The 20,305-nt window shown below is 39.1% G+C and overlaps 1 protein-coding gene and 1 pseudogene across 1 annotated transcript; one reads left to right on the top strand and one right to left on the bottom strand.

Annotated features, from left to right (window-relative positions):
• Window positions 1-20,305, top strand: part of LOC121298644 — a 145,912-nt pseudogene that overhangs the window by 9,241 nt on the left and 116,366 nt on the right.
• On the bottom strand, window positions 5,143-8,497 carry LOC121298749 (U6 snRNA-associated Sm-like protein LSm2). Its single transcript, XM_041225966.1, has 5 exons — window positions 8,424-8,497; window positions 7,429-7,496; window positions 7,212-7,242; window positions 6,498-6,557; window positions 5,143-5,580 (listed from the first exon to the last, which is right to left on the bottom strand). Exons 1-5 carry the CDS (start codon window positions 8,424-8,426, stop codon window positions 5,455-5,457), a joined length of 288 nt encoding a protein of 95 aa, XP_041081900.1. The 5' UTR covers window positions 8,427-8,497; the 3' UTR covers window positions 5,143-5,454.

Below are 20,305 nucleotides of genomic sequence, written 5' to 3'. Positions count from 1 at the left end.
AACATAGAGACACCTCCATACATATCGAGAATCTGATTCTCTCAATAGCTTCAGCTAAGTAATGTACTACCTCGTTTTGAACAGTTGGATAAGTGATTCTCCAGATGTCAATGTGTGACGTACGTACGACTGCGCTATGTGCCCTTCTCGGGGTGATTTCATCGCCAGCGGGGTGTACTTTAATGTAGGGCCAGTTTCTCGAAATAATTTTCTTGCCAAGCTCAGGTTAGCTTCATAGCTCTTTCATCGTCCATCTCTGTGTGTGTCACACGACCTACATTTTGCACATGTCTGTCAAACTGTGATTAAACAGGTAATGCTACGTTCCACGTTACGCGTGTTAGTTTGGAGCACACCCTTGTGCATTGCTGTGCCGGTTGATGACTTGGTGCAGCACGCATTTTTAAAGTTATATAGCCAAAACCTTCCTGATTTTTTTTTTAAATTATAAAAACTCAAAAGGAGTGATTACCAGAGTCCTTAATGTTGTTGTAACGCACACAAAATGGAGCTAATACCTCATTCTGTACATGCTGTTTATATATAAATGACCCTATGTAGCAATCATTTATATAGTTTGTCCAGAAGTTCATTATTGTCAGTGATTTGTGATTCGTGGTTTGGTTGTTTGCAGGTAGAGGAGGATGGGAAGGAACCTGACCCTCCCTTAAACACCAGTCAAGAGAAGGAGGAAGAGGAGGACGACTGCCCTTCTGATCAGGAGGTCTGCATCTCCCCACAAGAGAGAAACCACGCACTGGTCTCCCAGCCTCTCCCCTCCGGAGCCCCGGGTTCCAGTCAAGCTGCTCGGGTCACAAGTGAAATGAGTTTGATTAATGGATGTTCTAGTAATCCAAACACCACCACGCAATTCCACACACGTGGTGCCAAATGTATCATGCTCTTACTTAGACCACTGTGTTGGTGCTAAATTGGGGTCTGATTCAACCCTAGTTACACTGCCCCAGTTCCAGACTCATTTTACATGCATCAGTTTTAGCAGTCTTGCCACTAAAAGAAAGGAAATTGCATTGCGTTTTAATGATTACAGAATCTCACTTGGATGTTCTGACCTGCACTATCGGCGGTCTCTGCTTGAGATGGCCAGGTCTGAATTGCAGGCAAGCAGGCAGGCATATTGACTCTCAGCTTTCATGCACCTCAATCCTGACCCAAGCACCACCATGTGCACCAAGTCTGCCAGGGCAGTGTCGCCAGCAAGTGTGATCGGTGGTTTGTTGTTTTCAGGTGGAGGCGAGAGAGACAGAGCCAGCGCCTCCCCTCAACACCAGCCGAGGAGAACTTTCAGATGAGGAGGTACAGAATATAAAAGATGTACCTTAAAAATGCTGCTTCTCTCTTCCAAGGCTAGTCATGCTTCGGCAAATGATGACCTCTTGGTTATTCTAAGAACCCAAACAGCTATTCAAGGGCTTTTAGTTTTCGTGCTCCTTCACTTCGGAACTCGCTTCCAAATTGTATCTGGGATGCTAAGTGTTAGTTTTAAATCTAAGCTTCAAAACATCTCTCTTTAATTTTGGCTTTTCACTAGCTAGCATTTCTGAGCTCTTTTTTGGCTTTCTTTCTATTTGTTTTGCAAAACGCCCTGGTATGCTTGCACATAAAGGACGTTACATAAATGAAATTGGGGTGGTATTGGTATGGTTAAGAGTTTAAAATGTGTTTGCTTACCTGCTATTAACATAAGAAGCATGTGCACTGGCCCCTTCAAACTCCTGCTTCCAGGTATCGCTTCCAGAGCCTCAGCCTTACTCCATGGACCTCTATGAGACTGGGGCTTTAGCACTGGGAGGCATAGGGTACTAGGAAGCAGTAGCTTCTTATGCACTTCAATAGATTTTTATTTTCTCCTAATCTTTTATGATTCTGAGTTCTGTTCCAATATAATCCATTTTTTTAAAATCTCTCTTTACCTGGCTTCAAGCTGACAGGCTGGCACTGAATATACTTCTATTTAAATCATATGACCACCTCTGCCAGCCCTGCCTACTCTCTCTATATGCTGTAAGCATGTTGGTGGGGTTGGCAGATGCAAAATATATTATTGTCACACGATTTGAGTGGAAGGCTGTTCAGTGCTGGCACTTAGTATTGCCAGTGAAGCTCAATGTAAGTTCCATCTAATGTGGAGGATTTCTTAAAGATTTCAAGCTCGCTGGCTCAAACAATGAGATTTTAATCACTTGTCTCTAGTACGCAATCAAACTCTTGCTTTCTGGTCTTGAAGTCATGTTGTGATTCCACACTTCAGCATGAAGCCAGCCAGCCTACAGCTGTGGCCAAAAGTTTTGCATCACCTAGAATTTCAGGTTTGAGACATAATTTAAAAAGAAAAAAAAAAACAAAACACTATAGGAACATAATTTAGATCTTGTATTTAAAATCATGCAATCAAAGAAACTACCAAAAGATCTCTCAAAAGTCTACCAGAAGCCTAGTAGTGCAGTCTTTTGTTAATTAAATGGCAAACTACAAAGCGGTATGTAATTCAATATGCTGATGTAACATTATTAAGCAGGTTTCATTAGACTTCATAAAGCAGAATTTGTTAATTCTATTGGCTGATGCAAAACTTTTGGCTATAGCTGTAATTTAAAGATGTCGCAAGATTATGTCATTATTAACAAAAGTAGGTATACATTGACCTAAACTATGAATTAATATCAAATTCATGAATATTTCCCAAGGTCTCGACCAATAAGGAGAAGCACTGGAGATTGGGTTCGGAAGACCTTAACGACACCTTGGTGTTTGACTTTAGTGAGATGGAGAGCGCCCTCTTGATGTTGGGGTCATGTACTGCAGGAAGGAAGCACAGTATGGAAATATTGGAGAAGAACATGCGTGAAGCAGAAGGGCCCAATATTGGCTAAATATTTTAAAACGTACATTATGACAAGGTTTTGTGTTTTATTTTTTTCTTTTGTCAATAGTTAAAATGTGCTATGAAATATTATTAAAATAAATGTAATCTATTTAAGAAAGTAAAAATTCTGATTCATTTATTTGTTTATTTATTAAAGGCAGGTATTTTCATGGCTTTGCCCCAGCGCTCTGCCAGTCTCTGGTCAATGGCATCTCGCCAGTGGTTTAGTCCATTTCCAGCAAACTAACTGAGACTAGAAAATCCCCAAATAAATTATTTAAATGAGTTCCAATCGCAGCGTACTTAAGTGGTACAGTGAAGTCTATAAAGACTGGGTCGTAGTTGACCGCAATGGGAGTCCTGTGACTGAGCCAAAGGCGAGAGCTCTAACGAAAGTCAAGGTCAACTACCACACGGTAGAGCAGTGGTGCACAACTCACTCCTGGAGGGCCAGTGTCCCTGCAGGTTTTTATTCCAACTGCACCATGCAGTACTTTATTGGACCTTATTAGAAGCTTAATTGGCCCAATTAACTAATTAAGGGTATGGTTAGAACAAAAACCAGGAGGGGACACTGGCCCTCCACGACCTGAGTTGTGCACTGCAGTAGAGCATTCATCAAGAGGGCACTATCTCTATTCGAAATCATTTCTCATTATGTTCGTCAAACTTGTAATGATTCGCTGGGTAACCCTTCCACTGAGAAATGTTTTAGGAAAAGAGTCCCAGAAATGTTTATAAAAGGGTTCTATACATGAGTGGGGAAAAAATGACTTGTCAGAGCAACTTCGAGTTTATCTGAACCGTGCCAAATATCTGAATGAAGCAATACTACTGGACTGTCTGTGTCTCTGGTTTCTTGTTGAAACATGCTGAGCTCCCGCCAAGCTGACAGGCTGTGATTGGCTGACTCTGCAGTTGCGGGGTAAGGACTAGTTCCTTTCGGCCGTGCAAAGTATTGATTTGCTGGTTTTGGTGGAGAATAAAATACATTTGTTACCAATTGTGTCCTTGTTTAGTATTTGCTGTCCAATAAATTTGTTAGACCTTGCTTTCGGTACTGATCGTCAAAATAAAGAAGTTGGTACTAGCGCGGATTGATTTTAAATTTGATTCACACTGGCAGCAGACATTTACTGTCTGATAGGAGCCCGCTAGAGCCTAAAGCTGATTGGCTGATGGTACTGAATAGTTTTCTAATAATCTGAAGATCCAGTAAATTAGTTGAACTGATCTCAAGTGGAACAAGTTAAAATTGAGCATAGGGACCAACACCTATATATATATATATATATATATATATATATATATATATATATAAAATAAACCATATCCATGATCATTTTTAGAAACATTTATTGTGTGTTGTAGTGCACATATAATTACCCACCTTCAGGATTTGAACCAGGGACCTCCTGGTTACTTTTCTTTAACCACACACACACACACACACACACACACTTTTTAATTATATCAATCAAATTGCAAGGTGATGGTAAACCTTTGGCCATAGCCATACATGCCAAACATTTTGAATTATATTTTAGTATTTCCTAAGGAGTGCCTGTGTCCGACTCATGAATGCATTCTTTTGCTCTGCTTTAACGACAGCTCAATTCTTAAGAGAAAACAGTTTATTAAAACTGCTTTGACTTTCTCTGTTAGAAGTTACTGCTTTTAAGTACTGCCGATATGTTAGCATCATTATGTTGGCCCCTAGATCAATAAGCCAAAAGGGTAATAAACTTGATCATTTTTGATCAGGCCCAGCACATGTGAAATCAATGGACCGCACTTTTTTAAAACCACAACAGGGCCTTCCAAGGAACTTGAAAATGCCATCATCCTGGAACTTCATGCATAATAAAAATGGTACTACGAACTAGCTGAGAACTGATTTAAAAAAAAAAAAAGCAAGATTTTATAATGATATTCCAAACGCGTTCCTGCTTTACTTACTGGTACTCAAATCGTGGCCAGCCGTGTTTAAAGGCTATGTAACTTTAGCATGCTTTTTGTCATTATTTCTTTTTTAAATGCTTCCTTTTACAATTTCCTCCAGCTTTTTTTTTTTTTTTTTTTTTTTTTTTTTAATTATTTATTGTGTGGAAGATGTACCAACACTTACTGTAAGTATTGTTTTTCTGGAGGGTGCACACAGCTCTGATAAATGTGTATAATTAAGTTGTAATTTTGAACATAAAAACCTTTCCTGAGCCACTCAACAGAAGAATGCAACCTGTACTACACAGAGATTCAGTAAAATGATACTATTTATTTATTTTTTCTCTTAATGTCAAACACCACATAACAAAACAAAAATGATCTTCAAAATTCAGACCTTTTCATGGTTTCAAAAAACACATTCTTACATATTCTAACATGTTACAGAATGACTTCCTTACATTTTAGTGCCCCCCTGAAAACAAAAAAACATATCTTCTGCTGTTTGTTTCTGTTCTCTGCTGGACAATCCCTATCTGCGTCAAAAAATGAATACAAAAAACCCTACCCAACAGCCCATCTCTCCTCCCTCCCCTCCCCTCCCCTCCCCTCCCCTGTTGAAATCACTGTTTCTGCTGCATGGCCTCTTTGCGAGCGGCGTCCTGCAGTAGCTGGGTGTCCACCTCGTCCGCGGGGAGCTGTACGTAACGCACCACGGAGCCACGGATGAAACAGTTCTTCACTGAAAGCTGAGGAACAGAAACAAACACTACAATGGTGCTGCGAAGACGCCGGCTCAGCCACTGACTCACTGTGCGGGACCTTGAACAAGTCACTTAACCTCCTTGTGCCCTGTCCTTCTAATGAGACTAAAATCCAGGTCTTAGTATAAGTGACTCTGCAGCAGCAGTCTCTAAATTGCTTTGGATAAAAGTATATGCGAAACAACTGATTATTATTATTATTATTATTATTATTTATTATTATTATTATTATTATAATAATAATAATAATAATAATAATAATAATAATAATAATAATAATAATAATATTATGGTACTTGCTGACACAAACACCCTAGTTTCATTAGATTTGGTTAACAGGTTCTGTTAATTTATGTTAGCATACAAGTGTTATAGACAAACAACCTCTATGCACGACAGATTACGATATCATTAATAAAATGTGCTAATGAATACCCTAAGCAAGTTTTAACATACACTGTTCTCTAGAACTAATACAGTTTTTTCTCTCTAAAAAGTGTGACTTAGTCATGCCTATATGGATGCTTTCACTATATCGCCAGCACAATACTAATAGTAATAAACATACTTCTGTATTTATGAAAAAGTATTTTGATAATCAAAAGTACTAAAAGTTACCCCACATTATCAGGCGGTCCTGCTAACTTACTTTTGAGATTAGGGACAGCATGTGTACTCCTTTTAAAAACAATTCTGTTTATTTTCATTCAAGTGCTTTTTAAGGAGGTCTTAGTGTGAACTACTATTTTTAAAAAAATGAGTAATCCTTGTTGTTTGTCTAAATGTAGTACCAACTTTCTTTTTCGTACTTCTGTGTGTGAGGCTGACAATGGGATGGTATTTCCCTGGGTTGGTTACCCTGGCTCAGCTCTGTGTGTGTGTGTGTAATATATATGACTCACCATGTGGGGGTATTTCTCTGGGTCCGTCACACTGATGTCTGTCAGCTTGATATTCAGATACTAAATTGGAAAGAGAGCAAAACCATACTGAAGGCAGAAAAGCTTGGACTTTCTATTCCGCAATCTAGTTTCTAAATTAGAAGAAAAAAAAAAAAACTGTCACAAAACAATGAATATTTTTATTCAAGAGGAACCTGGGGATTATTGAAGGTTTTACTGTAAAAGCAGGTTACTGGTTTTTGCACAGTTCAGTTCCCCTATGCAACTTCCTCATAAGCTTGACAGCTTGATTATGCTCAAAACACAAGAGTTAGCTGTCAGTAAAAGCGCTTCCTAACGGGGGAAATCAGTGTCTCAGTTCATCTACTGATGCTAACACATCTCAGCTCGTGGAAATTGCCATTTGCTCTGTGCAGTGCGACTGCAAGTCTTTCTGCAGGTGTCACTGGCATCGTTGTGTATTTCTGCGTTGAAGCAACAGTCGCAATCTGTTCAACAGACAGTCAAACCTTTCACCTATCAGGCAAAAAAGTTCTCAGTGTCACATACCTGCATCTCTCTAATTTAATGTATAATAGTGAAGATGCACGGCTTTTATAGCTATCTGCAGCTGACGCATCGCATCCATCTGCGACAGAAGTATGAGCCAGCCCTTGATCTCCAAAGTGTGACAAATGTGTAGACAGATTAACTACATTATAAGAGCATACATACCTGATCAACAGAATGCAGAGTTCCACAGATACTACAAAGAATGAAAAAATAAAAGCAAGCTGTTATTGAATTACATTTTTTGCTTCGAAAGAAGCAGGGATAAAAATGGCACTCCGTGTTCACTCATACCGGAACCAGAGCTTGCAGTCCTGTGGCGCTGTCTCCCTGCAAAAGTCAACATGCTTTAAATCAATGGAAAATCCGATTCAAATCTCACCTCAAATCATTCTTCAGCTCCACTACCACGTCCTTCCCCACCAGTGATTTAAAGAACGAGTAGAACAGCTGCAAAGATTGACAAGGTGTTTAATCCACCGAAATAATACAGGTCTTCTGGAGTTTCTGACTATTTGCAAACTACCCCAAAGTGAAATGTGAATTTCTAAAGTACATATTGTATAAACTCTGGGTCGTGATATACATAATAACTTGTAAATTTACACCTAACAGCAGCGGTCCTGTAAATAAACGGATCCCTGGGCAACACTATTGTATCCGGATTCCTCGGACCTACTTGGGAACCCCTGCATTAACTTTCATAGGTTTTTTAAACAACAACCTACACTTAGTTGTGTGCTAGATTTGACTACCGTTGGGATTTATAATTTCAGTTTGGAAAAACATATTATATACGCCGCTGCATTTCATATTTCAAGCAATGCAACTTAAGACTCTTATAAGACTCCCACTGCATAGCAGTCTGATCCATTTCTGGTTTTACTTGGTGTTTAATAAGACACACCTGAGCTTGTTAACTTTTCGAAGCGACTGCTACAGGCAGCACAGTATAAACGTGCTTTGAACTTTTCCGAGATTCCTAGACTGTGTTATTGATACATGCGGCACCAGAAACACATCTCTAGCGTGATATCAAAATACCGTGACAATAACAATCTGACACAGACAATACATTTGTAAATATTGCCGCAATGGCTGCAAGGTTGTTGTCCTCTACTTATGCAACTTAAATGTTAAAGGCAATGCTGGTTTTATAATTATAAAAAATATAACAAAAATATAATTTCCAGGTTATGCGCTAACGTTTCAGACCACCTGTGTAGCGTTTAGTTATTTGTAAAAAATAAAAAATACACACATAAATAATAATAAAAAGGACCCTACAAGAAAATGTAAACTGCTCTACGTTAAAAAAAATAAAAATAAAGCAAGTATTAAAGAAACAATATTTACTTCAACATAATACAATCTTACCATTTTCTGATACTAATTGCCTTTTCTCTGCGCGCAAGTTCTTCGTTGACAGCTCGCGAGAGTTGATCAGAAACGAGAATCGCGTTTTTACCGTCGCCTATAGGAAAAAGTCACATGATGTCATCAGGTTGCGCCGGGTTGGGTTGTAGTTTTTTCTTGTTGACCCGCAAAAAAATATAATACAAAATTAACAGCGTCAATATACAAACTTCGAAGACTGTATAGTCAAAGACTTAACCTAGCCGGATTTGAACAGTAAATCTAAAGTGATATAAAAAGGCTACGAACACAATTAAACGTTTCTTTATTTATTTTTCACAGATCGCCGAAGCTGTGAGCTGGCCAGTAACTAATTCACATATTAAGAGACATACGTCAAGAGTATGAAGGCTACTGTGTTTAAATTATACATTTATATATATATATATATATATATATATATATATATATATATATATATATATATATATATATAAATGTATTTTATTGATTCAGTCATTCTCTTAAATACGTCATGAATATTATATTAACAATATGTTTTCCTCAAGCATATGTCATATATTCTTTTTTAATAAATGTCAGGACTTTTAAAGTGTGCAGTCTACGTTCTCGTTTCTTTTTTTTGCAAGAGATGTCTGTTTTGAAAAAAAAATGCTGTCAAGTCTGAGTTGAACCTAACAATTCCACACTATCAGTAACAATAAGAACGAGTTGTTCACAAATCAAAATACAGTATGAATATATTAAAAAATACAATACGTGGGTGCACTTTTACAAAACAACTTCCTGTTTACAGAGGTGTACTCGTGGACCGTAGCTGCTGTATTGCAGACAGTATTTTTTGTTTAAAAAGGTGACATTTATCTTACGTTATTATAAATACATTTTATCTTCAGGAAATTGCTCGCTGTATTTTAGTTTTTTTAACATCAGTATTTTAAAAACATTATTTTGTCGGTATAATTTATGTCTATGCATAGTTAAAATCACTGCTTGCCAAATGTGTATTTCCTTTAAAACATGTCGTTTGTGGACATGTCATATACTGTGGGGTAAGCAAATACGTGTTTAATAAGTGTTTATGTAGGCTCACTTTAACAAAGCTATATTATTTTCATGGTAAATTGCTCGGTGACTTTGACACTCAATTTATTGAACAGATTGAAAGTGGGTACAAACACTTTGCTTCAGGCAATAATGTTTTTAACGTTGTAATCAAGTCTACGTGCGGTACCTAAATATGTTAATACAGAAAACGTACGCGTTTTTAGTGGAATATGGTGTTTTAAGGTGTGTGTGTGTGTGTGTGTATTGCCATCTTTCACGTTTGCCTTCTTATACATACCGTCCTAAAGTGCAGTTACATTATTTATATGAACTTTTGTAATCTGACATGATGGGTGTACTCGCACAGCACCAAATACTGTACTCATAATTCAGATAGCTCTCCAACTTGGGATGAGTTAAAAGCCGAAACGAGACAGAACGGCCCGCACTGTCTTTAACGAATTCAATTGCTTAAAAAAAAAAAAAAAAACAGCATAGAAAGTTAGACACACATGAGGAGAATATATTACCAATCAGAACCGAATAAAATCCGCTGTCATTAACCCGTTCCGGCCCAGAACCTTCTTTTTATCACCAAAAAGCTCCCGGAACACGGGGTTCCGAAGGTGCAAAGACAACGAAAATTATACACACAATACAACGAAGTGGGAGCAACATATCACTGCTGAAAAACCCGCCGAACCGACCTTTAATTGCCCATTCTGTGGAATAAACAGCTTGATTAATAAAGAATAAATTATATTAATGAGATACCAATTCTTATAGCTTATATTACCATACACAGCACACCTACAGGGAGAATGACACACACACACACACACACACACATTATGAAAGAACGTTTCATTCTCCAAATATTCTTCAGGGTCAATTAGAACATTATCCATCCACGCTATTCTTTCAGATTTTAATTCAAGGGTCATTCCACATGTTCAAGAATGCACAAACAATAGGTTTTATTAACTTAGTTGGCATCAGGGTTATCTAAATCACAAATACAGTAATGCACAACTGGCAGTCTCAGCTTGAGAGAAGCCCAAGACTGAATGGCAGACAGTGGGAGGCATGGTATAAACCAACTTTCGGAACTACTCAGAGATTCCTAGACTGTTATTGATACATGCTGCACAGGAAATACATTTCTAGTGTGATATCAATATAGCGGCTTGCGTCGAAGTAACAAACTACAGAAAACATGGTACTGTAATGTTGGTAAGGATGTTTTTAGTTAACATAGGATTGCTGAGTGTCTGTGCTGAACACTGCCATCTAGGGGATTGGGGATGTTACTTCGTGGTTGGGAATGTGAATGTTAATTATACTCCAACTCTCGTCCTGGTTTGCACTCTCCCACACTTAAAAACAGTGTGCATTATTTGTCAGCCTCTCTGTTCTACAAGCATTTCTGGTAAACAGTACTCAGGAAGTTTTATGGTGCATGTAAAAATGCAAACTCTATGATACTACTTTCGACACTGACAACATTGAACCATGCGGCCCGCAGTTTAAAGGTTGCCAGGACATGAAATATCAGCACAGCTTGACAATATGCTATTGTTAGGATCAATAAGTGCAGATACGTAATGCATGAGATTTTTCTCTTGGACAGCGATGTGCAGGTCCATTGCCTGCAGGGTTTTGTGTAAATCAGCATATGAGTGTTGATCTCTCCTTTCCTTAATTCTGCACAGTATGCAGTGCTTGTGTTCAGTAATCCTCACTGCTATCCATTTGCGCACTGACTGGCTCACTATGTATCCATATTTGTACCCAGTAATTATTGCAAAGGCATTCAGAATTGTGTATACCCCACAGTCATATGAATTGTTTTGCTGCATTGCATCTGAGCACAAGAAGATCTTCCAATCTGCTTTGTCAAAAGATGCACTCTCTATCTGATAGCAGGCAGCAACTATGGACATTAACATTTTACCTTGTTCCTGTGCCCTTTTCTGGTGTTTGCTAGAGTCAAGAATGACTAGTTCACGTGTAGAAAAAATTACAACTACAATGCACCAGTGTTGCCCAACGCCCAACACATCAGTGTTGAATGGGATTAACAGAATATCTTTGTTAAGAGCTACATTGTGTTCAAGAAAGGCATAAAACACATCATGGCTACCAGTTACAACACTCTGATATATGTAGGTTGGACATGTTAAAATCTTGTTGGTTTGCTTCTCACTGCAAATGAAAGCAGAAATTGCCTTTTCAATACTTTTCTCATACTTCATTTCAACTTCAGGCTTGTCCCATGGACAGCAGTTTGTATTCTTAGTGATGTTTGTGCTGTTTGTTGACTGTGGTGTTAAGTATTTGGGAAGCAAATTTCCATCTTCATCACTGAAACCAGGGTATCCAATCCTTTCTTCTGAAGAGCTGATATCCCTGAAATACGAAAGAGGTGAATGCATAGCACTGTAATGCAGTGAATCACATTCTTCTAGCTTACTTTCCCTGGCACACACTGTATTCCATTGGTTTGTATATAATTTCAGTGCCGATAGTTTTTGAAAACAAAACCTGACAGCCCCACATTTTACTTTTGAACTATTAGTCGAAATATTTGCAGAATATTTAACTGCTGCTGTAATCATGATTCACATGTTATTAATTTCTTATTAATAGCGTTATCATTAAATTATACCAAGTCACGTTTTTTTATTTTATTTACAATGAAGATAACCTATAGTGCGTCGCCCAAATGCTTATAAAGTCAGCAAAAATATGTTTTCCCTTCGTTTTAAATAAAAATGTGATTTGATATAATTTAATCATGCAGCATGGTCCTAATAGCAGTTGTTAAGTATTCTGTAAACATTTCATCTAATAGTCAAAGTGCAATATGGGGCTTGCTTTTAAAATATATCGTCACGGACATGAATGGAATACCTAATGTGATCGAAATCATTGACATGGATTTTGCCTAATGTATTTATAATATTGGCAGATCCCCCCCTACACTATGTACAGTGCACTCTCTCACCTTCACATGTATGTATCGTGTATGCACATATTAATAACATCTTCTTATAAAACTGTAAGTGTAATTTTAAAAGCTTAATAATGAATTACATACATGTATAATATAGCTAACAACTACAAACACAAACAGCACTTCAAACATTTATTTATAGCCTATAATCATACATACTAAAACACATACAAAAGTAGATGTCAACAGAAGGAAATACACTAACCAATATACAGTACATAGATAGATTACGTTATTTTATTTTTCTTATTAACCCAAAAAGATTGCAAAATGAGTTGTATATAGCAAGCTGTGCCTTAATACCCCCCCCCCCCGATGGACTTTACATGTCACGTAAACATTGCCATGTGTAAACTCTTTATGCCGGACCAGTACTTGAATCCTGGGTGTAGCCTTTTTCGGGGGTGCCCCACCACCACCACCTTTTGGGGGGGGGGGGGGGGGGTGGGGGGGGGGGGGGGGGGGGGGGGGGACAGCTGCCTTTCTCCACCTATACTTTCCTTTTCTGTTTGCCCGTAGCTGATTTCTGCAGAGGACTTGTTGAATCCTTTAGTTCTGCACAGGTTTGATCAACACTTTCATCAAGCAAGTCTTCCTCATTACGGTTTCTGCCTGCGCTTTCATCTGACACATTAGGCACACGTTTTTCACCATCTTCATCTTCTCTCTTGGCTATGTTGCCGGGAGACCTGTGAAAGAAAAATAAATTGACGTTAATAATCCGTGTAAACATTGCCTTGCTTTCTGTTCACCATTAATGCAACTGTTTGGCAGCCTCACAGAATTAACAGTAAATTATTTCTTTAAAAAAAAAAAAAAGGATTGCAGATTTTAGTTTAATCCAGAGGTCTAGCAGTTAGACTAGCCACAATGCTACCCTGTAACAGGAACCCAGGAACCATGCAGAGATTCAATAGAAAACAATACTTGACAAATATTAACAATTTCACACACAGTACAGGTGTATTTACAGTGTTACAGATTTTAAAATGTTTTTTTTTTTTAATTGGTCATTTTTCTGAAGTGCTAATAGTGGGATGCAATGCTGCTGAACAGGTGGGTCTCAGGTCAAATAGTTTGGGACCCTTGCACTAATACGCTTTGCTATTAAATATTTGTATGCTGTAAGATAATTATATAATCATCAGTGAGTATAATCACACGAGTGGAATCACCTTACCCTCTTGAATCGACTTTAGAAATTCAGAGACTATTTGGACAGCATCTTCCATTTTTTTGACTTTGGGCACCGGGTATTTAGGTTCATCCTTAATTTTAGCTTCATCTCTTTCATAGAGCTGTTTTCTAAGTTGACTGATTTCAGCTTTGCACATGTCCTTTGTGAAGGTCTTCATGAGTTCCTCAAGTTCATCTTCCATCTGGTTAACATACATGTTCTTAAAGAACACATTGTTAACTTCATTGGTTTTACATCTACAGCAGTAATTGCTGCAGTAGAAACAGACTGACAGGATGCAAAACAGTACTAATCCCAAAATCTGACAAAAGAAGAAATACTCTGATATTATATATATATATAGATAGACACACACACACACACACACACACACAATATATATATACAAGGATTGTCAGGACAGTCGTCACAGTGTTCTGCACTGAAGGAAGAAAAAACACACTTCAAAAATAGGCCACATTGTTACTTTTGCCAATAGAGGCATGAGTTGAGTATAACATACACCTCGGCTGCATCGGTCAACTGAATTCAAATTGATAAAATTAAATGTAGGTACTTAAATTACTGCCACATTTGTTGATCGTCGGTTCGTTTTCTTTTTACAAAATGTGTCGGGACATAGCTAATGCGTAAGACACAAATATAGCTCCGGTTTACTGCGCTTAATTTCAATACTACACTATCGAAGACGCAAGATCTCAGCCGTCCAATCACCAATCTTTTTTTCATAACCATGACAACGGTACTGAGGTGGGTGGGAAGGATATATTTTTTGAACCACGAGGATGAGCTAGACTCGCCACAGCTGATTACAGTCTGATACGGTTTGGCATGAAATGTTTTTTAATTGTCAATTGCTTCATAACTGGGTGGGCCCATGAGCAAAATGGGTGGGCCCAGGCCCCTCAGGCCCAATCGTGGCACCGTCCCTGGTATAGGTCAAGAGTTGTGAGGTTTACAGATGCTGTCTGAACAGGTGTGTCTTGAGGAGGTGCCAGAAAGAAGGTGGTCAGGAACCGAGTAGTCCTGATGTCCATGGGTAGGTTGTTCCAACCCTCAGGGGCAAGGGTGGAGAAGGAGCAGGCTCTGGAGGCAGGGGGGGGGGGGGGTAAGAGGGGTACAGCTAATCTGCCAGTGGCAGACAAGCAGAGAGGGAGAGAGGGAGTGTAGGGAGAAATAATACTCTGGAGGTAGGAGGGGGTAGTCGAGATAGTGGTAGACAAGTACAAGAGTTTTGAATTGGATGTGAATGGCGATAGGGAGTCAGTGGAGGGAGTGGAGCAGCGGTGTAGCATGGGAGGGTTGGAGAGGTGGAGGTTGAAGTCACCTAATAGAACAGGGGTGGAGGAAGTCAAGCTCATAAAGAAAGTAAGTCAGGGGTCCAGGAGGGCAATAGAGAACAATGAGGAGGAGGCGACAAGTAGAGGTGATTGATGCTGTGAAATTCAAAAGGTGCTACCAGAGAGGGAAGAGCAAAGTCTATAGTATCAGGAAATAGTAAACATTTAACTTAACAATTTTGAATTTTTATTGACGTATGCAGTATGCACTTTTCAAATCAACATAGGTGGTAATACAGTTTGAAACTAATACCCATATATGAGCTAAAGGGCATGACTTTGTTTGCGCTGTTTTCAACTTATAATTCATATTCATCGAGGTCTTGATGTCATTAAGAAAAAGAGTGTAGAGGTTTCGTAACATAGAACCAATAATATGTATTATTTAATTCCTCAAAATAGATGCATTATATATTTTTCATGGAATATATATTTTTCAATATAATGCTGTGTATGCTAAATCATTTATTAAACAGACACCAAGAAAGAACTATATTTCTGCAAAACTGATCATGCTCGGGCACTCCCCAAAAACTAAAAAAAGAGTCAGATAAAATATATCTGAAATCTATACGTAGGGGAACAAATTCTTGTACATGTCTGCACAGATAAAGTCTGGACTTGACTTTTTGTGTAGTCATATCTTGTTTATACAAGATTTGTAAACTGCTAGAAGTATTTGCTAGAATAGCTCAACAATATACCTTTCTGAAATTATTGACAATCCAATGGATCAGAAAATGGTGATGTAATGGTTACATATTACCTACCATTTCACTAAAGTACAGTTCAGTAACAGACAGACTGTGTGCTGCTGTCCTATATAAAGAACATACTGTAGTACCGTCAAAAAAACGCTATCAATTCCTAAAGTATACTGCAGTAAAATATATACCAGTGTAAGAAACCGTTTTGGACAGTATTATTTTCTGTTTTACGTGGGGTATCAGGACCACACAGTCTTTATTTGTTCAGAGATCTGCATGGTAATGCTAGGGGTCCCTCGTGCTAACACGAAAGGAATATAACAGAATCCAAATGAGATTCTGATTACACAAAAAAATGCACCCTTTACCAAATACGACTTCGAAAAAACTGCACACTTTACCAAACTCGACTTCCGAAAAACTTTTGTTTTAAAGAGGAGAAAAAAAAATTCTGAATGTTTACATTTTTTTCAAGAAACAGCCTAGACTAGAGTCCTCAGGCTTTGATTATTCTTCATTAACCAATTACTGATGTTACTATGACTCACCTTCTCTTTTCTAGGCAAAATAAACACTCAGGATTTCAAATACAAGGTTTGTTTTGGTTTTAGTAACCTTAGTGCTTTATGCGTAATGCTTTATATAAGAACCCATGTAACTAATATAACATTAAAAACACGTACCTGAGACACAGCCTGGCAAAGTATCATTCTTTGGTCTTTCAATATTCTTTCACGCGTCATGGTTCCATTCACAGAGTTTTCTGAATATGCACATACTATATACTTGCCATCTAGCAACAAAATGATAACCCAGCTAATAGCTGGGTAGAGAGTCTTCAAACATATTTTGCAGGAAAAAATTCTAACTAAACTCCTACAGTTTTTAGTCTCATGTAGAATGGCGCTAAAACAAGATAGAACAATGACTGGAACAAGAAAACAAAACAGAACAAACACATGTTTTGCGCTACTGTCACCTGGGCACACAAATTCATCGTCGAGAAGTTTTTCAGCCAGCAATAGAATTAGTAAGACTGTTATAGACCAGAACAATTGCATAAAATTAAATCCCACGGCATTCTTTAAGAACTGGACGAAATAAGTAATCCGTGAAAGTGTTGGAAACTGCATTGTTACTAATTCTGGTAACCAAAAGATACAGCAGTCTCTTTCTTTCTTTCTCTGATCTAACAAAAGACTTATGAATAAGCCTTTTAATACCTAACCTGTGGTTACAGCAATTCCTTATTTTTATAATGTTCTCACCAGTACAGATTGGCACCCTCCTAAACTTCTCTCTTCTGGACACCTCTAAGTTTCTAAGATAATCGTACTTCTGCATTCAAGACACGACTTGCTGATGACATACAAAATATTACAAGACAGTACAGGAGACACCAAAAACATACCCAAATAAGGACTGTATTTCATTTACAGTAACTTGTCTTGGAAGTTTATTTTTATGTAAGACAGAGACTCAGTAGGACAAACAAATTTGACTAAACAAGTTTAATAGTTTGCAAACCCGAGAACAATCTCAACACACGCAGATGTTAGGAAAACGAGCAATGTTCTGAGCTACGTAGACCCAGTAAGCACAATATATACCTTATAACCTACAGTTATTACGATCCAATCACAGAAGCTTAACTCAATATTAGCGGATAGCAACAACTTGGAAGATTAAAATGAGACCAATCATAACAACTTATTTAAATTGCAAGCCCCCTAAAATAAAAAATAAGTCGGTGACATTTCTGCGAAGTGCCATAGAAGCAGCTTGCGGTTGCTGTAAAATAAAACTTCCTCTCTCTAGCTGAATGTCAGTACTTTTCCATTCCTTATAAGGGCCGCCTGGCATTTAGAATGAAAGAGGATGTATCATGTAAGAGAAATAATATAGAAAAATTGGATTTGCTCCCCCTGGTGGAAGCAAACTCATACAGTATGTGGATGATTTGCTTTTATGTTCTGAAACTCAGCACACGTGCGAAACTGATACAAGAGCTCTTTTAGGTTACCTAGCTCGTAATGGCCATAAGGTATAAAAAAAAAAAAAAGCTGCAGCTCGTGCCACCATCTGTAAAATACTTGGGACACGATGTTACACCAGAAGGCAGGAAATTGGGCCTGGAGCGTGTCACTGCAATTCTGACACTGCCCCAGCCTGCCACAAAAAAACACATGATGACGTTGCTAGGTATGGCTGGCTACTGTAGAGCTTGGATTCCAGATTACGCTGAAGTAACACAGCCCCTAGCTGACTTGATACATAGCCATAAGATGACTATGAAAGACACAATTGACTGGATTCCTAACAGACTGACTGCCCTAAAAAAAAAAAAACTTAAACAGCTCCTGTCCTCTCCGCCCTGTCTTGAGTTACCCGATCACTCTAAACCTTTTAACCTGTTTGTTTGCGAAAAGGGAGGATTCACATCGGCAGCAGTGACACAAGAGCGCAGGGGAAAACAACGTCCTGTGGCTTTTTAATCTAAGCGCCTTGATAACGTAGCCCGAGGGCTAGTCTGTTGCTTGAGAGCGGTGACTGCTGCCACTGAAGCTGTGCTGGCTAGTGCTGACCTAGTTGCAATGTGCCCTCTAACTGTACATGTTCCTCATGCAGTACATGCTCTCATTTCACAGGCCAAGACAGCACATCTGACTCCAGCTCGTCTACTACATTACCAGAATGTATTAATGACCATGTCACATGTTGTGCTAAAACACTTCTACAGAAGCCGATGGAGAGCCTCATGATTGCATCGCCTTAGTAGAACAGGTCTGCAAACCACGACCCTATCTTACTGATGTGCCCGTGTTGAACGTGCCAGACACGCTGTACTGTGCTTAACCCTGCTACACTTCTTCCTGCAGAACCGAAGGAGAGCCTAAGGATTGCATCGCCTTAGTAGAACAGGTCTGCAAACCACGACCCTATCTTACTGATGTGCCCGTGTTGAACGTGCCAGACACACACTAACGCTTCTGATCCTGTCTCTCAAGGGAATGCTGCTGCAGATGCTGCTGGTAAAGCATCGGCCGCATCAACTCAGGCCCCTGTGCTCCAAGTGGTGTCATTACCTGCCTTCACTGAATCTGTGTTTTCTTTGCAGGATGTAGCTGACTTACAACACAGTGTGGGTCCTGCTGAGATAGCTCTGTGGAAAAACAAATGCTCTTATGATTCTATTTATAAGATTTGGAGAGGACCCACTGGGTCACCTGCCCTTCCCCGTTCACGTTTCCCTTATGTAGCTAAGTTGGCACACGGCCAAGACCATGTGTCAAAGGGAGGGGTGGTGAATGTTGTTAACAATTTTTTGTTTGCTCCAGGTTTTTCTAAATATGCTAACCAATGTTGTGCTAAATGTGTGATTTGTGTAATCAACAATGTAGCCCGCAGCACGCCCATGTCCGTGTCCACTCATCCAAGGCCTGAGGGCCCCTTTGAACATGTTATGATGGATTTTATTGAATTGACACCTTGCCAAGGTTACAAGTACTGCCTTGTGATAATTGATGCCTTTTTTAAATGGATTGAAGCATTCCCCTGCAGACATGCCACACCTATGGCAGTAGCAAAAAGCCTGATGAGAGAGATTATACCCCGGGTGGGGTCTGCCATCTAAATTGACATCTGACAATGGTTCTCATTTTGTGAACAGTGTGGTACAGAACATTTCTGAAAGCCTACAAATTGATTTACGCAGACACTGTATCTACCACCCCAAAACCGGAGGCTTGGTGGAGAGAGCGAACCAAACAATAAAAACTAAACTAACTAAGCTCATGGCTGAAACAGGGCTCTTCTGGGTTACAGTATTGCCACTGGCCCTGATGTACATGCGCGGACACACGCACAGTTAGCTAGCACTCCATGAAGTATTGATGGAATGCCCAATGCGGATGCTTAACACACCTTTTCCTCAAAATAGGCTCACCCTAATGGGATGTGAGGATAAAATGGTAAAATATCGTGCTTCAATTAACAATGTTCTGAAGTCTATTTTTCCCAGGGTAAAAGCCGCCCTACCCGAACCAAAGGAAGGGGCACTCCACAAGCTCCTGCCAGGGGACTGGGTGATCATCAAAAGACCTCCGCCGGAAGCACTGGCATCAACAACGCTGGACAGGTCCTTTCCAGGTGCTCCTGACAATGCAGACAGCAGTGAAAGTCGCTAAACGATCAACGTGGGTCCACGCCAGCCATTGCAGAAAAGTGCCCTACAGCCCGAAGGGAGATGTATCACCCCCCTGGAACAATGTAGACATCTCTGACGGCCTTGGGACAGTCAGCTTTGGACCCCCAGAGTCCTGACTGTTATTTTTCTTGGCAGCATGTTAACTGTGTCTCTCACCTGGCTCTTAACTGAACTGAATAATTAAAAAGAGCCAGATATCACAAACCATAGCCACACTGAAAATCACACAGAACTCAGAAAAAAAAGAGAAAAAAAATCTGCAAGCGGGATACGTTGGGTTGTCACTTCGTTTATATTACACTATATGTTAAACTTTGTAAACCTTGCTTAACTTATGCTAATGTGAGTTTGCTTGGCTATAAAATGT

This window comes from Polyodon spathula, chromosome 24, assembly GCF_017654505.1.
Source record: "Polyodon spathula isolate WHYD16114869_AA chromosome 24, ASM1765450v1, whole genome shotgun sequence".
NCBI classification, from domain to species: domain Eukaryota; kingdom Metazoa; phylum Chordata; class Actinopteri; order Acipenseriformes; family Polyodontidae; genus Polyodon; species Polyodon spathula.
Note: the sequence above shows the minus strand (reverse complement) of the source record. Positions and strands in the feature narration are given on the sequence as shown.

Excerpts from the sequence above, each read along its gene's own strand:
- LOC121298749 (XM_041225966.1), bottom strand. Across the intron at positions 7,243-7,428 it reads GAGCTGAAGAATGATTTGAG|TATCTGTGGAACTCTGCATT; the intron begins GTGAGATTTGAA and ends CATTCTTTGTAG. Across the intron at positions 5,581-6,497 it reads CAGAGAAATACCCCCACATG|CTTTCAGTGAAGAACTGTTT; the intron begins GTGAGTCATATA and ends TCTGTTCCTCAG.